Source organism: Myotis davidii, unplaced genomic scaffold, assembly GCF_000327345.1.
Source record: "Myotis davidii unplaced genomic scaffold, ASM32734v1 scaffold290, whole genome shotgun sequence".
Classification (NCBI taxonomy): Eukaryota; Metazoa; Chordata; class Mammalia; order Chiroptera; family Vespertilionidae; genus Myotis; species Myotis davidii.
The window spans coordinates 552,636-574,348 of NW_006285049.1; the positions used below are offsets into that span (position 1 = coordinate 552,636).

Here is a 21,713-nt window from a genome sequence, read left to right on the forward strand (position 1 = left end):
AAAGACTGAGGTTACAAAGATTGGGGTTGGGAGATTTTGCTCAAACCACCTGTTTCACTCTTCATCCAGGTTGGAGCTGTAGCCAGAATGAAGGTCAGGATGGAAAGGATGGCACTGGCCCAGGGGGCACTAACTTCAGTGTTGCCTACATAGGGCAACTGTGAAAAGCTGGGGCTCCAGAGACTGCGCTCCTTGGTTCTTTCTAGACATAGATCTGCAACTGCCTGTGGGCATGATTTTGGAAGCTACTGATCATTAGATTACTGGAGGCCTGGTGCACGGATTCGTGCACCGGTGAGGTCCCTCAGCCTCGCCTGTGGGGATTGGGCCGAAACCCGATGACATCCCCCGGGGATCCCAGATTTCGAGGGTGCAGGCCAGGCCAAGGGACCCCACCAGTGCACGTGCACTGGGCCTCTAGTATGCATATAAGATCTTTGGTTAATGTCTTCCCAACCTCCCCTTCCCTCTGAAATTCATCAGTCTGTTCCATGTTTCCATGCCTGTGGTTTCTGCTCCTGCATTGAACATCTGCCCCCTGGTGGTCAGTGCACGTCATAACTACCAGTTGAACAGTCAGCCAGTCGCTTAGGCTTTTATATATATAGATTGGGAACATTAAAACCTGTAAAGCGTTTTGCACAGGGCCTGATATGTCAGCACTATGTTGTGCCTTATATCTTACCCCCCACCCCAAATAGAAGGCAGCAGAAAGATAAAATTGGGTTTTAAAGAATCTGACACCAGCAGGTGGGGGTGGGGGGCTGGAGAGGATTAATGGAGGGGAAAAAAGGAGACATATGTTAATACTTTCACCATTAAAGATTAAAAAAAAAATCTGAGACTGGCCCTGACAGAGTCACTGTTGGTTAGAGAGTCATCTCAATACACCAAGGTTCCTGGTTCAATCCCTGGTCAGCATACATACAAGCAGCAACCAATGGACGCATAAATAAGTGGAACAACAAACCAATGTTCCTCTCTCTAAAAGAGCAATAAAGTAAAAATGATCCGAGACTGACGTTTTTCAGTCAGCGAGAGAAGAGGAAAAATGCTTTAGGTACACTTTCCAAGTTGGGGGAAGGGGTGGCTAACCTCAGCTGGGATGGGGGATGTGGAGTCCAAGGAGGTCAACTGGGAGTAACCTGGACAAACCAGTCAGTTAACAGACAAATCCTAACAGGAAGCTCTGTGGCTATAATGAACATGACAACCAGAGGGCAAACAGGCCAAACGGAATAACCAGGTTGTAACACAGACTTTGGTTTATAATCTCATATGTGAACGAGGAAAAGGATGTTTTTCACTGATGATTCCTAGCACCTAGAATAGAGCCTGGCCACTGTGGCTGTACACTGGAACCAACTACACATGCTGCTACCACAAACCACCTACAATAAAGGTTGGGAAGGGGAGGGCCAGAAAAAGGCCTGGGCTACATATTGGACAGAGAAAATCCCCAACCTTTGTGGCAAGCTGGGGCTACAGAATGGGTGCCTAAGTGGGTCCTTTTCTTTCTATTCACACCTAGAGCAAATCTTATCCCATCAACTCCCACCAGTAAGTCCCCCAACCCCATGTTCAGCTGTAGCCTTGAATTTAAAACACGTTAACACCAGGAAAGGTTAAGGAATTTTTATTTATTTTTTTTTTTACAAATTAAGACTATGTAGATTTCATATATTTCTGATCAAAAACACCTTTGTCTTCACAGTATGAGTTAGAGAATGCAGCCTGAGCTGAAAACCAATGAACTAGAAAATAAAGTGGTAATTACAGTGATTACTGGTTTAAAAACCTGTTAGACATTTTCTTTAAAAGTATTTTTTTTTAATTTTTTTAAAATATCTTGTCATTCTTGGCACTGTTTCTAAAGAAAAACTCCTTTATCCAAAGCATAAAAGCACAAGAGGTGGAGTTTGGCTTCAAGAGATGTAACTCATTCTCAGACCTAGCAGAGAATCAACAAATTTATGGAGTTGCTACTGGGGTTTAATGGGAAGTCCCTTTAGTAAGTTCTTAAGCCAGAGGCTGGAGGCAGCACTAAATCAAAGGGCGGCATCCTCTGTGGAAGTGAGCCATTCTGGGTGGCATGCCACCCCGGGAATACACACAGCCTGGAATGAATCTTTTCATGGGAGGGCTCAGGAATATGGTGCACTGCAAATCAGTAGGCACTGGGTCAAACGGTACTGGGTGTGAACAGGCAGAGCCAAAAATGGTGCCTTATTGGCAATAAGCTTTCAACGGCTCAGTCCCCTTACACTGAAGCCCTGTGAGTAGCCAGAGCCACAACTGCTCCCAAGGCCTGTCCATCTGTGTCAGCTGACTGTGCAGCCCACAGGGAAGGAGCTGGCGTCCTATTAGCACTGCCCTCCTCCCTCCACTTGTGACCAAAAAGCTGCAGGGAATCAGGTATCTTGCAGGTTTGGTCACATGGGCCCTGCCAGGAAAACTGCAGATTTATGGAAACAGGTGTACAGCCAAAAACTAAAATGCATGCGTAGAATAAACATTATCTCCTGCCAAAATTTCTGGCTTGACACCTTCTATAATTAGGTAGGACATTACCAGGTGGGAGATAACAAAAATGCACCAAAGAACCCTTATGAATGCTGCCTCCCAAGTCATCACAGCCCCATTCTGTTGATCTGAACAAAGAATCACTCAGTAGAGATTTTGTCCCAAACAAGCCCTTATCTAGGTTTATCTGACAGGATTAGTAGAGGCTCAACCATTACCCTCCCCTGTCCTTCCTCTCCTGGGATCTTTCATCACAGCCATCTGGTGGAGGCCACTCGGCAACTAAGGTGGTAACCAATAAAACAAAGGCCAGGGGAAATTTGGGAATTCTAGGCTCTACCTTGCCATAAATAATCAGCCTTTCTTAAGTGCCTGACACGAACAGTCTTCCTTTGGGCTGAAGTCCTCCCAGCTGGGGACAGAAAGCAGGCATTTTCCCTGAGGGTCAGACAAGAGACAGGAAAGAGCACACAGAGATCCACATTCCTTTTGTGATGGCAAGGCAGGCAGGTGTGTGTGCCAGACCAGCAGTGACTTGGGCAGCTCAGAAGAGGCAAAGCATCCACCAGAGGCGGCTCTTCATGTTCTTTGTAGGGGTGGACTGAAGCTCAGATATAATGAGCCAGAGTAACAACAGGACCAGCAAACTTCCCTCCAAAGGAAAATACACCACCCAGTCCCATAGGAACTGGGCACCAACCAGTGCTGAGGAAGGAAGGGCCGAGGTGGCTCTACCAGACAGTTCAGATCCACTTGGTACAGCTCAGCCGAAAGTGGACTCCTGGGGTTGTCTCCCTCTGCGGGTTCCACTCCTCACCACGGTGGACTGGCTGCCTAAGTGGAGGTTCTTAAGAAGCTAGGGATGGGGATGACAGAAAAGAGTGGGGAAGAACTCCAGGAATATGAAGCCAAACTCCAAACTATATTCTGCTAATCAGTTTTTTGATCAAAAATTTCAAAATAGAGAAAACCACAAAGTACAAAAGCTTTTCTGATGCTTTTCATTATCACAGAACACGCCACCTGTAATGTGTGCAAAGAGAAAATGAGGGGGCGGAGGGAGTGGAAGCCAAAATGGGAAAGGCTGGATGGTCATTTCACTTCTTCTCTTTCTTCTTGTCCTGAAAATAAGAAAAATTACCCAATTAGTTTTTTTTCTTTTTAATTGTTTTATTGCTTTAAAGTATTACAAAGAGTATTACATATGTCTCCTTTTCCCCCCGCCCTTGACAATCCCCTGGCCTCCCCTACCCCCCGTGTCTTATGTCCATTGGTTATGGTTATATGCATGCATACAAGTCCTTCGGTTGATCTCTTACCCCCTACCCCCCAATTACTTTTTGACATCAGACATTCAAACTACAACTCTTTGAGCCAATACTGGCTGCATTTGGTTAGGGACTGGAAGGGCTTAGAATAAAAAGAAATGAGAAATGCTTCTTTAGCGTAACAGTTGGTCCACTGGTAGATCCCCAAGTTGCTGACAGACTTGGTAAGACTAAACTTCAAGCAACTGTTCCTACTCCCACCACAAGAATACTTAGGTGGGCACAGAACCACTCTTGGCTACTCACAATCACCACAGCTCAGATCCCAATCAGTGAAGGCTGCAGCCTGGCAGTCTACCCTAAAAGAACTAAAGAGGTCAAGACCAAGACCAAGACCACCAATTTGCCATTAGGCCTGAGAAGGAAGCATAAATCCTGGGTATAAACCAACATTCAGAAATACTCTAGTCTAGGGAACTCTTCAGTAAATCTTAGGTGGAAGCTCAGTGTATTAGACAAATGAAAGATGAGTTGCTTTGACTGAAACTGGGACACTTGTTTGGTGCTCAGTCCAACGGTGGCACAGACCAAAGAACCAGCAAACCCAACTCGTCACCTCTTCCACCACCACTGACTGTGTCTTGTCCGGTGAGAACTGTAAGAAAAGCTTGTGGTTTCATTGTTCCCCTGCTGCTGGAGTAGACTAACCAGACAGAGACAGAATGCTTCTCTGAAAAAAATTCCAAGACCAACAAATGGATAAACTGGCCTACTTCTGAAATACAATTACAAAAGCTGGTTGCCAATATTATCCTCTAGAACAGTGGTTGGCAAACTGTGGCTCGCGAGCCACATGTGGCTCTTTGGCCCCTTGAGTGTGGCCACAAAGTTTCAATCGCACTGTACGTGCGCGCCCGCATGTGGTATTCTGTGGAAGAGCCACACTCAAGAGGCTGCAGTTTGCCGACCACTGCTCTAGAATATCCTTTTCTGAGTCATAACCATCTTTATAGCCTTTATATTCTCCATGTAGACTGCTCCCACTGAAGCTCTTTTCACTTTGATACTAGGATTAGTTTGTGCTTTTTATTTTTTTAAAGGACTGTTTTTACTTGTTCCTTTGGCTCCACTAGCTAAACACTTCAGGTTTACTTCTTACTCAGTGGCCTGCATTATATAACCCTGGACCTACACAGTTGTAAGTAAGTTTTCAAATCCCAAGTACACGCAGATACTGAGCTCAGGAGCTATTCTCTCATCTTCGGGCAGTGGGTGACTGACCTTCTCGTTCATAGCCAGGATCATCATGAGTTTTCTGAAGAGAGTAACGAAGTCTAAGAAGAGGTCAACACAGTGCCTGAAAGAGAACCAGATCACAAACTGCACTTCCACTTTCCTTGACACAAAGATACAAAACACAAAACCCCCACCCACGAGTACTTCCACCAACAAAGGAAGTAAAACTGTCAGAAATCCTTTCAACTCAATGAAGCCATGTAACATAGAAAAAAAAGAAATTCAGGCCTAACTCTAAACCCTGAACTACCACTAACTTTGAGAGAATTTCAACATGAAAAAATACATATATTTTTAAAACTATTGGGTATATACTCTCATTAAAGATTTAAAGAATACAAAAGTATAAAGAATAAAAGGTAAAGGGTCCCTTTCCTTCTCCTCTATTAAAAGTATGGAGCCCTAGCCTGTTTGGTTCAGTGGGTTGAGCATCAGTCTGCGGACTGGAGGATCCTGCGTTTGATTCCGGTGAAGGGCACTTACCCCGGTTGCAGGCTCCACCACAGCCTGGGCATGTGCAGGAGGCAACCAATTGATGTGTCTCTCTCACATCAATGTTTCTCTCTCTCTCCCTCCCTTCCACTATCTCTAAAAATCAATGGAAAAATATCTCCGGGTGAAGATTAACAAAAAATAAAATAAAAACGCCTTAAAAAACAAACGAACACATTAGGGGTTCAATTTTTAAAAATCTGACATTTTTCAGGAATTTAAAGAAACTATGCTATTTGGCACATTGTTCCAAAACCATGGATATCTTCCCACTTACACCCCCAAAGCTTGGCCAGTGCCACCTGGTCTACTCATCACTATAAAGGTGGGTCAGGCAAAGGATTATCCCTAGGATTCAGGAAAGAGCTGCAGAATGGGGCAGTATGCCTCACCCTTCATTCTTGTTGAAGACCAGTTTTCATACTTACCAGATATAATCCTTATCTCCATTTTCAGCCTTTTCAATAATGAGTTGAGTATCAAAAAGGACAAAGCCACACATGACCATCAGCCCCAAATACAAATTTGCCTAGCAAAAGAATGAGATGAGGTTACCATCTGGTAGACACCACGGGGGGAAAAAGCCATACTTCTTTCTGGCTCGTGGCCACTTGAAAGAACATCGAATGCTAATCACTGACACTGACATTCATGGGAGCTGAAGCCTGTAGCGAAGACCTCATTACTTCTGTCAGCACAATTCTGCACTCACTGTTTTGGTCACTGGAAGAGAGTCACTCATTTTAACAATGAGCTGCTGGCTGGACAGACCTTAGAGAAACGATCTCTGAGCAAACTGTCTTCTCCTTAGCAACGTGCAACCCCCGTTTAATCTGAACTTTTACCCATAGAAGGCTCCATCCTAGCAGAAGTTAGTGGGGAGGCTTCAAGGGCACTGCCCAACAAGGTGAGGTTTCTTGGTCTATTTTGCTTTAAGGTTAAGCAAGAAAAAGTGTGCGGCAAATAGCCACTAGAAAGTCATATGCAAAGACTCACCTGGAAAAGCCAAATGGATCCAAAGAAAAGGTTCCCCAGGGAAGACAAGAGCATCAGGCTCATGGCTGACATCAATATACCTGTAAGAGATGACAAAAAGCCATTGTGAGAGGAGCCAAAGTAAAGCAAAGCAATCCCGTTAAAGCCACTCCTTACATTTCTGCCCAACCCAATAATCACAAGAAGTTGGGGGGTGAGGGTAGGGAAATCGATCTAGTGAGAATCCTAGCTAGAGTGGAGACCCTGTCCCTGTTTTCCAATCCATACTTACCTCCCAAAAAGAGGTAGCTACGGCGTCTGGCATAGAGTGCACTCAGGGTGAAGCAGGTGAATATCATTGCTGTGCCCATGAAGGCAGTGGGAATGATGCTATTAAGGAAAAGACCATTAGATTGAGGGCTATAGGAATACAGTTTATATTTAGAAGGTACATTACAAAAGTAGAATGAATTAAGACACTATCAAAATAGTTACCTGGGGTTGATGGCAATGCAAAACTCCAGAGCAGGGCCCAGGCCAACCCCTAGAAAACAAAAAAGTCCAGAACACATTACTACCATCAATTCTTTCTTTCTTTTTTTTTTTTTAAATATTTTTGATTTCAGAGAGGAAGGGAGAGGAAAAAAGAGATAGAAACATCAATGATGAGAGGGAATCACTGATTGGCTGCCTCTTGCATGTCTGACCAAGCCCACAACCCAGGCATGTGCCCTTGACCAGAATCAAACCCGGGACCCTTCAGTCTGCAGGCCTAACCAGCTAGGGCACTACCATCAATTCTTGAAGAGGACCCTCATCCAAAAGCTCGTCATTAAATAGCATAAGCATGCCCATTCTCCTAAAAAGACAGACGAAACATGTGGACTAACGTAATTAAATCTCTCCATTTTCCTTGTTTTCAAGAGAACTTAAACTTGACTAAGTTATTTATTTATACAGAGCTGCAAAATTGTCCTCTTAGCTGAAAATCGTTGATGACCCCCAGGAGGAACAGAGATTAGGAAAATGAAATAGGATGTCAAACATTTTTGAGCTACATCATAAAGGCTGCAGAACTCTGAAGAGGAGTGAGGTGGGCCTGTAATGTGGGCCAGATCAGGAATTAGATTAGAAAAAAAGGACTAAGAGTAAAGCAGAGCCTTGTAGCCAGCAACCTTGGAGTTATCCAGGACTGACTCTCTTTGTAGCAAAAAAGGCCAGACCAGTTCTGCAGGTGACATGTGCCAAGAGGAGGACACAGCAGCAGCCTGTTTTGGCTCCGACATTGCCTCTACTGTGGCTACTCTTCTTTCTTCTGATTCCACTCCAAAATGCATTTAAAAATTAGTTTCCCTCATCTAAAAATCTTAATCTCTAAATCCTTGCCTTTCTACAATTTCTTCAACATGGTATAGATTAGACTCACTCAGAACAACTTGTACTAACTCAAATGCTGCTTTGCAAGTATTTTTACTGTGTAACTTTAGTCTGGTTTCTCTTAATGATAATTCCAGAAGTGCTGTGCTTTTAATTCGTTTCATGAGATCAGCAAAGGGCCCTGTGTGATGGTTCTCAATGTATGGCTTTAATTAATTGTCTGCAAGGTTCAGAATAGATGGATGCATCTATGAAAGTTGCCAGTATGAGTCCAACTAAGATTCTTGGGCCTTGTTTAATCCCATGTCTATCATTAACAAGTTATGCTACCTAAGCTCTTAAACCTCATTCATTCAAGCACACAAATGCTTATTTTTGGATATAAAAATAGACATCGATCACTAGTCACAAATAGCTTACCCTCTGGATGGGGAAGCAAGATGCACCTACATGAAATAAGAAAGCAGCACAAGGCAAAATACATTCAAATATAAAGTTGGATAGTAAGTGTACCAGTTGGAATGAATCAGAATAAATACAAGTCTCGGACCCTGGTCTAAAGAGATACTAAAATATACAGTCTCCACTCTTCAAACCCCAAAATTAGACCAATCCTGTAACATACATACCTGTAAGGAAAGCAAATCCTGCAAGAAGTCCCAGTCTTTTTTGCTCAGTTTCATGGCTATGAGGTGTTGTCATCAGCCAAATCATCAACCCCAGGGAGCCCAGGGCAGAGAGCAGGCCAGCCTGTCAGATCCAGAGTCATAATTGAATACTTGAAAGCATCGAATTTATTTTGCAAGAGACTTTATTAGATTCAATTATTCATCTAAACTTCCTAATATCTGCTTCTAACCTGGAGGCAGTGGAACAGGCATGGGGGATAAAAAGGAGACTTAAAGGACAGGGTTAGAACCGTGGTGGATGCTGGAGGCTTTTCTGACCTGGGTAGTCAGTCCATCAACCACAACTATCCTAGTCCAACTATGAGTCTTGCCCAAGAAAGAGGAAAAAATGAATCAAAGTGACAAGTGCTAGAGGCACATTCCAATCTGTAGAACAAGTAGAAATTACCCTTTTTGATCACTTTAAAATACGTGTACACATACAGAGAAAAGAGACTGAGAGAGGGTGTTATAAATGGAATGTGTCCCCCACCTCAAATTCATGTTTAAATTCTAACCCCCAATATGATGATATGTAGAAATAGGGTCCTTTTTAAAAAAATATATTTTACTGATTTTTTACAGAGAGGAAGGGAGAGAGATAGAGTTAGAAACATCGATGAGAGAGAAACATCGATCAGCTGCCTCCTGCACATCTCCCACTGGGTGTGTGCCCACAACCCAGGTACATGCCCTTGACCGGAATCAAACCTGGGACCCCTCAGTCCGCAGGCCGACGCTCTATCCACTGAGCCAAACCGGTTTCGGCTAGAAATAGGGTCTTTGAAAGATGATTAGGCCATATGGGTGGAGCCTTCATGAAGGGGATTAGTGCCATTATAAAAAGGAACCCTGAGAGATCCCTTATCCCTTCTGCCATGTGGAGACACAGCAAGAAGATGGCCGATTATGAACCAGGAAGTAGGCCCTCACCACACAACACAACTGCTGGAGCTTTGCCTTGGACTTTCCAGCTCAAAAAACTGGAAAGTCCAGTTCAAGCCACTCAGTGTATGGCAGCCGTGGGCAAACTACAGCCCGCGGGCCGGATCCGGCCCGTTTGAAATGAATAAAACTAAAAAAAAAAAAGACCGTACCCTTTTATGTAATGATGTTTACTTTGAATTTATATTAGTTCACACAAACACTCCATCCATGCTTTTGTTCCGGCCCTCCGGTCCAGTTTAAGAACCCATTGTGGCCCTCAAGTCAAAAAGTTTGCCCACCCCTGGTCTATGGTATTCTGCTATAGCAACCTAAAAGGACTGAGACAAAGGGTATCAAAAAAGTACCCAAACTGCCCTGGTTCAGTGGTTAGAGCGTCCCCACCCAAGCACAGAAGGGCTGCAGGCTCGATTCCTGGTCAAGGGCACAAGGGCAGGTACCTGGGTTGCAAGTTCTCTCCCTGGCCTATTGAGGCGAGTGCGGGAGGCGCCAATAGATGTGTCTCTTTCACACTGATGTCTTTACTAGTATGTCTCCCTGACTCTCTCCTCCTCCCTCCCTCCTTCTTCTATTCTCTCTAAACATGTCCTCCAGTGAGGATTAACAATAAAAAGTAGCAAAACATTAAGAGCATGTAGTTATTTCTGGGTGATAGGATTATAGTTTTACATTTACTTATCATTAGTCTGTTATCCAAATTCTCTACAATAAACATGCCTTAGTTTTCTAAGAAAAAAATATTTTTTTACAAAGCAAATGGGAAAAACCTATAGGCATTTAAAAAGAGAGAAATCATTAAGGATGTATGTAGGCACTGAAGTTCCTTTCTTCCTTTAAAAGTATACTCAATTGGCCGAAACCGGTTTGGCTCAGTGGATGGAGCGTCGGCCTGCGGACTGAGGGGTCCCAGGTTCGATTCCGGTCAAGGGCGTGTACCTGGGTTGCGGGCACATCCCCAGTGGGAGATGTGCAGGGGGCAGCTGATCGATGTTTCTCTCTCATCGATGTTTCTGACTCTCTATTTCTCTCCCTTCCTCTCTGTAAAAAATCAATACAATATATTTAAAAAAAAGAATTTCTTTAAAAAAAAAAAGTATACTCAATTGTTCTCCACAGTAGTTATATTCTGTAAACTCACTATGAACAATGAATTAGTGAATACTCAACAATTGCTCCTGTGGGAAATAAAAGGTTAGATCCTTGGGAGCCACCAATCACATTTTCATCAATTGATCAATACATGACCTTGTTTTATGTGTGTTTTCTGTTTGAAGGCACTTTGATATATATTGCTGGTTTGTTAACATTGAGTTCACAGTCACGGCACTGTAACTCATGCCTGAACAAAGCTTATCTAACACACATTTTCTCCATAAGGCACATAGTAGTCTTCTTGCAATTAGGAACAGTAAGAGCACTGTAGCACTATACTTGGAGCCATTTTAAACAGCAAAGTTATCAACAAAAAGCACACAAATGAAAAAGAAATGTCGCACTAAATAGACCGTGAAAAGGACTATTGTTTACAGCTTGAGAGCTTGAAATAAGGTAGTGTGTTGCCTGGTTCAACCTCAGCTAGAACATGGATGTGATGGGCAACTCAAACGTTTTGCTGCTCTGGATATGATTGCAAATGTCTGCAAAAATACTGATTTTAGGCTTACAAATAAATTTTAGTGAGTAGGTATATTTGCAAATATGAAATCCATGGATAATGAGGATGACTTTATTTTACATTACTTAAAAGGGCCACTCTTGCCTAAGAGGTAGATTATGGTTTAGTCTAAATTCAAGGGATCAAATTCCTATCCTTTGAGTATCCAGAATAATTTTTCACACAGTCCCTGCAAAGAAATATCTGAGTGTGGGATAGTTCTCAGCAATGCCAATGCCAACACAGGCACATCCTTGTATTTACACTAAAAGCAACAAGTCGTGGCTAGTGAGAACTTTAAACTTACTTATTATTTCTCAATTGTCCCCCTTCTGTCCCTGCTGATCAAACCCAAACTCTCCCCAACACAGAAAAAAGAGTTATTGAAGCATTTTTCACTCAAACGTGCAGATATAAGTGTATCAGAGAGTAAAATGGGTCAAATTCTTAAAGGTCTCAACCCTGCCCCTCCTGATAATTAATCGTACAATCAGTGCTTTGTATCTAAGTAGTCCAGTCATTCAGGCAAAAAAGGGAAAAAGGAGGAAAAGATAAAAAGGCTACTGTGGAGAAGAATCCCAGCATGCACATCATGTCTCTACTCAGTGGGTAGGGATCTTGTGTATCAGCAACACCATCACTCAGTGTCAGCGCTCAGACTTGCGAAGCTAACCACTTCAGTGTCTAGAGCAGTGATGGCGAACCTTTTGAGCTCGGCGTGTCAGCATTTTGAAAAACCCTAACTTAACTCTGGTGCCGTGTCACATATAGAATTTTTTTGATATTTGCAACCATAGTAAAACAAAGACTTACATTTTTTATATTTATTTTATATATTTAAATGCCATTTAACAAAGAAAAATCAAAAAAATGAGTTCGTATGTCACCTCTGACACGCGTGTCATAGGTTCGCCATCACTGCTCTAGAGGCAGAGTTGCCAGAAAATTTAAATGGCTCCGCATATGTCCTGATTTACAGGCTGCCTCTGGCTGAGTTCAGATGCCAAACTACCGAAAAGGATTAAGGAGGGGTGCAGGCTTTGGACCACTCTGCTGAGCTAGTTTCTTTCAATTATAATTTATTGCTCTTACCTGAATGAAATGAGTGACCACATGGACATAGGCCCCCGCAGCCGCCACAAACATGCAGAGGGCAAAACTGGCATAGACCTTCTTCAGGTGCTGCTGTGTGGAGGGGGTTCTGGGAAAGAATGTTAATAACAGCTATCACTCTGGGACCAATCCAAGCTCAGTTCTAAGCTAAGAATCATTCCCTCTCTTCTCCTTCCCCGGGAATATGTGCACGTTACATAACAATTAAAAAAAGAATATTTTGAAAATAGGTTAACTAACAGAGAATCTTAAATGCTGGGGAAGAGCCCCAAACCCAAAATTATTAACAATCAGCACTGTAACTAGAATAACTAAATGGCTTTCTAGTGATCATTCAGCAGTCCTTAGAATCCGGGTACTTATCTTCAGGATTCTAGTAAAGGGTCTGTGTTAGTTTATATACACACAGAAGTTAATAAACTAGAGGGAAAAAAGATATGAAAGGAAAAGAAACTGTAGACAAGATCAAAACACTTACATATGGGAAAATTTTAAGAGCGCATCAAAGTTGATCTAAAAAAATATGTTCGATGTCGAGTCTGTGGGACACGGTCTCCACTCTGTAGAATAAAGGAAGGAAGATTATTTTAAAGGTACCTGTACAGACAAAACAACAAACTACTTTCTTATAAAAAAAAAAAAAAAAAAGCCACATAAGCCCAGCCGGCATGGCTCAGTGGTTGAGCGTTGAACTATGAACCAGGAGGTCACGGTTGGATTCCCAGTCAGAGCACATGCCCAGGTTGCGGGCTCGATTCCCAATGTGGGGTGTGCAGGAGGCAGCCGACCAATGATCTGTCATCACTGATATTTCTCTCTCTCTCATTCTCTCTCTCTCCCATCTTTTCCTCCCTGAAATCAATAAGAAACATATATTTTTAAAAAGCAATATACAAGTTTGGAAAATGAAAGCTATTTAAAACCCCAGTTCTAACACAACCATCTTAATTTTTATATATTTCCTTCTAGAATACATTTGCAATCATAATAAACAATTTTAGTTATTAATAATTTTCCCATAATTTACCCCTCCATAATCAACCATTTTGAAGGACATAGAGGAAACGAACCTATCTTCCTCTCCCCAAAGTATTTCATTATTAGAATTTTATTTCTATTCTTTCAGAAGACAATTTAAAAGGTTGTTTCTTTGAGAAATTCTCAATTAGCAACCTAGTCACTGGAACATAAAGCAATTTTAAGTCACTGTTTCAAGATGCTACAGAATTCCCTCAGCAAAGGTATAGAACCTCAAAGATTAAAAAACAAAACAAAAAACTATAAAGGTCTGCACCAGGACTTGCATTTTAAAAATATACATGTAGAAGCTTACTACCTAATGCATTTAATTTTTAATTATTTTAATAATTCTTTATTGTTGAAAGTATTGCGTATGTCCCCACTTTTCCCCCATTAACCCCCTTCCTGCTCACCCCCACCTCCACCCCAGGCCCTCATCACTCCACTGTCTGTGGCCATGGGCCCTGCATATATGCATACAAGGTTCTCGGTTGACTATTTCCCACCCACCCATCAACCCCTGCCTTCCCTCCGAGATTCCGCACTCTGTTCCATGCTCCCATGTCTCGATCCACTCTGTTCATCTGTTTATTTTGTTACTTAGATTCACATATGAGTGAGATCATGTGATACTTGTCTGTCTCTGATGGACTTCTTTCACTTAGCATGATACTCTCCAGGTCCCTCTATGCCAGCGGTTCTCAACCTGTGAGTCGCGACCCCTTTGGGGGTCGAACGACCCTTTCACAGGGGTTGCCTAAGACCATTGGAAAAAACATATATAATTACATAGTTTTTGTGATTAATCACTATGCTTTAATTATGTTTGATTGTAAATTGTGCTGCTATGAACACAGGGGTGCATACATTCCTTCTGACTGGTATTTCAGTTTTCTGAAACCTAATGCATTTTAGAACTGAACTAAAAAGTGATTCACTTAAGTTTTTACCTCCATAAAAAGGAAATTTGTGCAAAAAGGATTTTTAACATACCCTTCACCCAGACTAAATGTTACTATTTCACCATATTTACTTTATTGTCTCTCTACACTTAGCAATATCTATCTATCTATCTATCTATCTATCTAGCTATCTATCTATCTATCTATCTATCTATCTGAGACACACACACACAGCCCGGCCAATATGGCTCAGTGAATTGAGCATTGTCCCATGCACCAAAGAGGTTACTGGTTCGATTCCTGGTCAAAGCATATGCCCAGTTGTGGGCTGGTCCCTGGTGGGGGTGTGTGCAGGAGGCAGCTGATCTATGTTTCTATCTCTCCCTCTAAAGTGTGTGCGTGTGTGTGTGTGTGTGTGTGTGTGTGTGTATAATTTTTTTTTGCCATGCAGACACAATTCCCCTTTACCTCAAAATATTTCAGTGTGTACATCCTAAAAGTGAAGATCAAAATCAGAAAATTAACTGAAGCAATTCTATTATCTGATCTACAGACCTTATTCAGATCTTGCCAACATCCCAGAGGGCATTTTTATTGACTGAGTGATTGATTTTAGAGAGAGGGGAAGGGAGAAAAAAGGGGGGAGAGGGAGAAGGAGAGAGAGAGATATCAATTTATTGTTCCACTTATTTATGCATTCATTGGTTGCTTCTTGTATGTATCCTGACCAGAGATCAAACCCGAAACTTTGGCATACGTAACTACACTCTAACCAACTGAGCCACACTGGCCAGAGTCCAAAGGGCATACCCCCCCACCCCCCGACCCCGCAAACTAAACTATACCCAGGTCACATTATACATCAATACCATAAAGTCAGGCTCTTAAGCTTTGTTCCCTCCTCTATCTCACATGCAATCCTAAATAAACATGCCCAATCTATAGAACTAAAAATCTAATCAAGAGCTTTCAACTCTCCAAATATAAATCTTCCAGATTCTTATTAGACCCATAACCATCCCTTTCAAATTTACAAAAAAAAAGGGGGCGCACGACTAAAACAGAAAAGGTAAGTTGTTTGAAAGAACAGGCCAACTACCCACATCCATTCTAATCAGCACATAACCCGATACTCAGCAAAATTCATCTGCGCATTAAAATTCCGCAAACCAATTTTCTGAGGAATCCTGGGCCAGTGGAAAGATGCCATTCTTAGAATTCAAAAGCATCATTACCACTTGTTTCCTCAGGCTCTCCCACAAATGAAACAATTAAAATGGCTGGCTTGCTTTCTAATTCTTCTTTCCTTTCTTACCATCCCTACTCACCTCAATTCTTTTGTTCTGTTCTTAAGGATGGATACAGTGAGAAGCTGCAGAACCTACTAAAGCTGTTGCTCTCATCTCTAAGTCTCAGGGCTCCGGTCTTCTTGATCTAGATGGTGCAATTATTGCAGGCTGTTGCACTGCCAACACGCCTTCCATAACCATGATGAATAATACATTCTCTAGAGAGCACACTTACAGGATGGCAGAATCCAGCACCTGGAAAGTGTCTTTGTTTAAAGCTTCCATTAACACCCCTAATGACATCCCCAGACAGAACTTGCAACAGTACTGAAGCAACCTTCTGAGCCAAGTTTCTCAGTAGCATTCACAACAACGATAAAGCATCTCTTGCTTCCAATTTCGAGTTAAAAAAGGAGGGGGGAGGGTAAATACTCAAGTATCCAAGGGATTGTTGGCCAGAAAGGGGCAACACTCTGTAACCAGACCCCACTGAGTGGAAACTTAGGAGGAGAGAATGGCAGAAACTCCTCTGTCCCCATTCACTCTGACATTTCCCAAGGGGCACTGACTGCCTCTTTTCAGGGCTCTCTGACAACTGCTGATGGAAAAACCAAAATCATCAAAGGTTGTGAGGGTCAGAAGCTATACAGAAAAGATATCTATATTTTAAAGGTCAATAAACAAACTCAGCTAAACAAGATTAAATTGCGTTCAAAACTCAAAAGTAACAGCTCCCACACCGAAAGAGAGCTTGAGTATTCAAAACCATTAACTAAGTCACTCAGCTAACAGATCTACAGACCTTATTCAGATCTTGCCAACATCCCAGAAGGGCCTCCACAGTTAAATGAAAATCTTTGTTTAAAAAAATATATATTAAAAAGGTAAATTTTGTTATGTATATTTTACCGCAATAAATAAAAAAAGTACATTGTATGTTGCTCAAAAGTTTTTAATACAGTAGTCTCAACACACATCTAAGCCCATTACAAAATTGACACCAGATTGGTCTGCCTTACCCCAAATCCCAACTTGTATAGAAATATAGAAATTAGATCCTTTCTTCCACTATCCATTTTATATTCAACTCATTATGAAATAAGGAAGTGGGATTATTTACACAGAATACAATGAAGACAGTGCCTCCTGGGCTCATGGGAAATTTGCCTGTTTTACTTTTGTACACAAGTAAATATTCAGGTGTTAATCCAGGCGTGGGCAAACTTTTTGACTCGATGGCCACAATGGGTTCTTAAACTGGACCGGAGGGACGGAACAAAAGCATGGATGGAGTGTTTGTGTGAACTAATATAAATTCAAAGTAAACATCATTACATAAAAGGGTACAGTCTTTTTTTTAGTTTTATTATTCATTTCAAATGGGCCGGATCCGGCCGTAGTTTGCCCACAGCTATAAATCACAACCAAATTCCTTTAATTTGGTTCAGAGCCTCATTTTAAGCCTTCAAGCTTACAAGAGCAGGAATCCCCAAACTTGTCAGAATCTTCAAAATGTGTCATGCACATAATACTAAAACTGTTAGAAGGGTCACCATTCAGTGCCTCCTCTCCCAGAAGCACCCAAAAAGCAAAACAAAAAACTCAGTGCATAGCTTTACCAAGAAAGAAAACAAGTAAAAACATTGTTTTGAGCTAGGTATTCTGTGATCTGTTTTTGCTTGGGGAGGAAAGAGCAGCAGGGGCAGGCAGGAGGAGACATTATTAACGACGACCCCCCTCCCCCAAGCAAAGAATATATTGCTTATTAAAACAAAGCAAGGAAAACAAAGGGCTTCTTCCTTCAAAATCCCTCTTTTTAACACGGCTTTAACCAAGAAATGAAACACAAATGCAAGAAATATGTACAAGTAACAAAAGTGTATACTCACCAACCCATCTAACTTGGTCTATTAAACCCTGAAGGAAGGATATTCTTCAGATATAAAAGATAGGTCTTTAATGAACAATTCTACCCTACTGCAATTCTGAGCTTTAACAACTATGAGGAGACAGACATTCTTATCAATGAACATCTATGTGTAGTTAAATCCATTGTTTTGTTCTAGGTATCTTCCTTTCCTTACCCTTGTCCTAAAATAAAAAGACTACTAAGTGCCAGGCCTTAAATTTAAAAAATTCTCTGCCCTGGCCAGGTAACTCAGTTGGTTAGAGCACTGTCCCTATACACCAAGGTTTTGGGTTTGATTCCTGGTCAGGGTACATACTAGAATCAACCAATGAATGCATAAATAAGTAGAACAACAAATTTCCCTCCCTCCCTCCATCCCTCTCCTTCCCTCTGGCTCTCGCTCCAATCAATAAATAAAAAATTAAAATAAAATTCTCTGAAATCTATTCCAACACCTATTAAGTACAGTGCATATGAATAAAACATGACCAAAAGCTATGCAAAACAGAAACAATCATGCATTTATATGCATTAAAAGAAACAATCCTTGCCTTTGAAAAATAAAAGCCTGCTTACTGCTGAAACCAAGAACAGCAGCTGCCCCAGTGTATACAATTTAACAACATTAAGTCAGCAAGTCAGATTTAATTAAAAATGTAGACTGTGAATTATAGTTCTTCATTCTGTTCCTACACATTAGGAAGGGATCAAATTGGTACTTAAAAGAGAAAATTAAAAAAATCCCATGTGGTAAAATTTTTTAAAAAGGAGATGGATCTGTTAATTTTTCAGTAATTCTTCCTATTGAATAGTTTTCAGAATCTGTATAACCATGTCCTTAACATAGTGGTTAAAAGTATGACCTGCTGTTCTTTCCTTAGCTGTATGACATGCAACAAATTTCTGGGGCTTAATCTTGTGCTTTAGTTTTCTCATTTGTAAAAGAGTAATATATAATATTACCTACTTCATAGGGTTGAGGATTAAATGAGATAATACAAAGTGCTTAGAATAGTGTTTCATACATAAGATTGGCTCAGTATATTAACCATTATTGTTACTAGTGTAAATAATCATTACTCTCAAGTCCTCAGTGTATGCTTATCCCTTGTAAAAGTCTAGTTTTAGAAGACATTTATCACAAGCCTAATTTATATATGCCCTGCAAATTACTTTTAAAAAATATTATTCAACAGTTAACTCACAGTTAACTATATTCTGAAGGCTTAATATTTACCCAAATGAAAAATTTAATTGGGGGGTGGGTATTTAAGAAAATTATAAACTGAAAATTAAAGAAACTTGACAAATCTTATTACTGATTAAAATTACATTTCTTTAAAGGTCATGCCCCTCGCCCTGGCCGGTGCGCTCAGTCGTTAGAGCATTGGCCCTCCCACCAAAGGATCTCGGGTTCAAATCCTGGTCAAGGGCACATACCTGGATTGCAAGTTTGCTCCCCACTCCTGGTTGGGGCTCATGTGGGAGACAACCAGTTGATGTGTGTCTCACATTGATGTTTTTCTCTTTCTCTTTCTCCCTCTCCCTCCCTTCTACTCTCTTTGAAAAGCAATGGAAAAAAATATCCTCAGATGAGGATTTAAAAAAGTAATAAATGCCATGCCCCTCTTCTGTTACATTTACACTGTACCTCCTGTCCTACTGGGTCACAGGCATTTTGAGACCCTAATAACCACTAAATGATAATCTGATGTGGTAGGGATTTTGATGAAGTAAATGGTCATTAGCTTGATAATTGTGACCTAAATGTCCCAGCCCCTGCCCCTTAATTTGGGCCCAAATCTCTGGATTAGCCAGCACTGAACCCTGTCTCTCTAGGGGACTGGCTCAAAACCAAACCAGTACCTAGAGATGGAATGTCCACTGCCTTCAGGAAATTATTTCTTGTAGCAAATTGTGACACTACTGATTCACCTCTATAACCACAACTGTGTGACAGACACTAAATCATAAGGCCCCAATGTCCTAATCAGGGGTGGGAAATTTTTCTGCCAAGGGTCATTTGCAAACTTATAACATCGAGGGCCGTACAAAATTATCAACTTAAAAGTTATCCTGCTTATAATTGGTCAAACATTTAATTAGCTCGCTCCTAATGCCTTGGCAGGGCCAGACCAAATGATTTTGCGGGCCTTATACAGCCCTCAGGCCAGATGTTTCCCAACCCCCGTCGTACATATATAATCACCTCCCTGTATAAACCAGCAATCCCTTTCGTTAGCACCATATTTAGTCCAAATGAAAGCAGGCATAAATTAGGACAAACGGCACATCCACTCCATCCTCACCCTTGAAGCTCTTTTTTCAAGTGTTTTGGATTCCATTAATTGTACCAAAACTTCTCTCATACGTTTGGTTTTAAGCACCTTCAGAGCTGAGCTTACGTATGAATCAGCTTGCTAGCTAGCCCCCGCACTTAAGCACAACCCGGAGTCTCCAGAGCAAACCTAGACCCATTATCTGAACAAGAATGTTATAATCTCAAATCAACATTCCCCAGCTGGCACAGAGGGAGACCTACCTTGAATGGTCACTCAAGTTGTCCTAAAAGCCAACCTCTGCTGTTTCTCTCCTTAGTTTAAACATTGTCTTTGGGAAACAAAAATGTGCATTACAACTACTCCGTGAAATTTGATTAGAAATTCTGGGGTAACAAAACATTTGAGTGGAAGACACTTCTACTAGGCTTCTACAGCCAAATTAAAGTAACAAAGGATAATTTAGAAGATTGAGCGTCAAGGGAATATTCAGTGTTTTCTCAGAGGAGATTAATACTCTTGGGATAGTTTATGAAATAAAGTGAAACTCTTCAGGCCAGCAGCAGTGCCTTCTATAATAATACCACTCGATGCATTTATATAAAATTACACCATTTTCAAAGTGCTTTTATATACATTATCCCCTTTGATCTTCACACCAATGCATGAGGGAAAGGAAAGAATAATTAGTCCCACTTTAAAGATTAAAACAAAAGTTCAAAAAGGCACAAGCATTGGATTTCGAGTCACGAGCCCTGCCATCTTCTACCAATAACTTTGGTAAAATCATTTCACCTATGGTCCTCTAGGCTTTCTCATCTGTAAGATAAGGATAATTAATACGTACTCTACCAAGCTTGTTGAAAGCCAATAAGCAAACCTGTGTGAAATAACTGTAAAGTACTAAACAGACAGTAGTATTGACTTTGCCAACATCAGCCTCTAAAGGCTGGTTCTCTTTACACTACGACACCCTACAGTAGAAAAGCAAGTGTTCATTAAGGCAGTTCCAGGCATACATCAAGAGAAATCTTTTTTTTTCTTCAAAAATTTAACATATGCTGATTCCTATGATATTTTTCTGTATTTTTTAGCCTTTCTACAGAAAGCATGAACTATATCCATAGCAACAAATACATATATAAATGCTGGTTATATTGGTTAATTTTCTCTCATTTTTTAGGAGAGTAAGACTTCAGTCAGATCAACAGTAGAGAAGAAAGTGGGTACTAAGCTATGTTTCCACAACAAGATGAATAATTTAAGAAGGAAACTCTGAATCTAAATTACAGATTGCATTTCTCAAGAATTCATTCTGTCCCCACTGAAGGAAAATGGCTGAGAACCTAAATGTCAACACAGTACTTAAGCCAGGACAAAATTCAACAAAGAGGAATAAGAAAACTTCGAAGAGTAAATCTAATAATTACAGAAATAGGTGTGTTCACAGAAGCCATAAGAAACTAGAAAAATCTGACCTGAACTATTCAAAGGATAAAATAGAAGTAAATATCAATAAGTAACTAGAAAAGCCCATTCTCCGTTAACCTTTAACCTTAAAATCTTTGTGTTCCAGACACAGTCAGCTCTTCTACTAGGTTACACATTCACAAGTTAACTATTGCTAGAACAGAGTCTCAAGTTCAAAGAGGTTTTTGTCCTCCTTTGGGGTGGGTGGGCAATGCAACCCGGGCTGGCACAGGGTAGTATTATTCCCCACTTAATACACAAAAATGCCCCAGCTTACTTATTACCACAGCTCCGGCCAGCAGGTCCCAGAAAAACAACAACGCCCAACGCCGCCTTTCCCAATCGGACTTTGAGAAAGACGCCCACAAGGCGCTGGACTCCACAAAGCCAAACCACCTCACCTGTCCGAAGGTAACCAATCAGACCAGAGCCGGCGGCCCGGCGGGGCAGGAGAGCCGAGCCGAGCCCGCTCTCCCCACCTCCTGCTCCTCCTGTTGGCTTGCACGTAACTAAGGAGCCGCGCGTGTCACAGC

At 41.4% G+C, this 21,713-nt stretch overlaps 1 protein-coding gene across 1 annotated transcript in view; it reads right to left on the bottom strand.

Annotated features, from left to right (window-relative positions):
* Positions 1 to 1,620: 1,620 nt before the first annotated feature.
* Positions 1,621 to 21,713, bottom strand: part of TMBIM6 (transmembrane BAX inhibitor motif containing 6) — a 20,801-nt gene continuing 708 nt past the window's right edge. The window contains exons 2-10 of the mRNA XM_015558571.1: positions 12,790 to 12,871; positions 12,291 to 12,399; positions 8,561 to 8,681; positions 7,050 to 7,098; positions 6,847 to 6,944; positions 6,576 to 6,655; positions 6,008 to 6,108; positions 5,073 to 5,148; positions 1,621 to 3,644 (exon numbers count right to left, since the gene is read on the bottom strand). Coding sequence (XP_015414057.1) covers positions 3,621 to 3,644; positions 5,073 to 5,148; positions 6,008 to 6,108; positions 6,576 to 6,655; positions 6,847 to 6,944; positions 7,050 to 7,098; positions 8,561 to 8,681; positions 12,291 to 12,344 — 603 coding nt within the window. The 5' untranslated portion in view covers positions 12,345 to 12,399; positions 12,790 to 12,871 and the 3' untranslated portion in view covers positions 1,621 to 3,620. The remainder of the gene's footprint in view (positions 3,645 to 5,072; positions 5,149 to 6,007; positions 6,109 to 6,575; positions 6,656 to 6,846; positions 6,945 to 7,049; positions 7,099 to 8,560; positions 8,682 to 12,290; positions 12,400 to 12,789; positions 12,872 to 21,713) is intronic.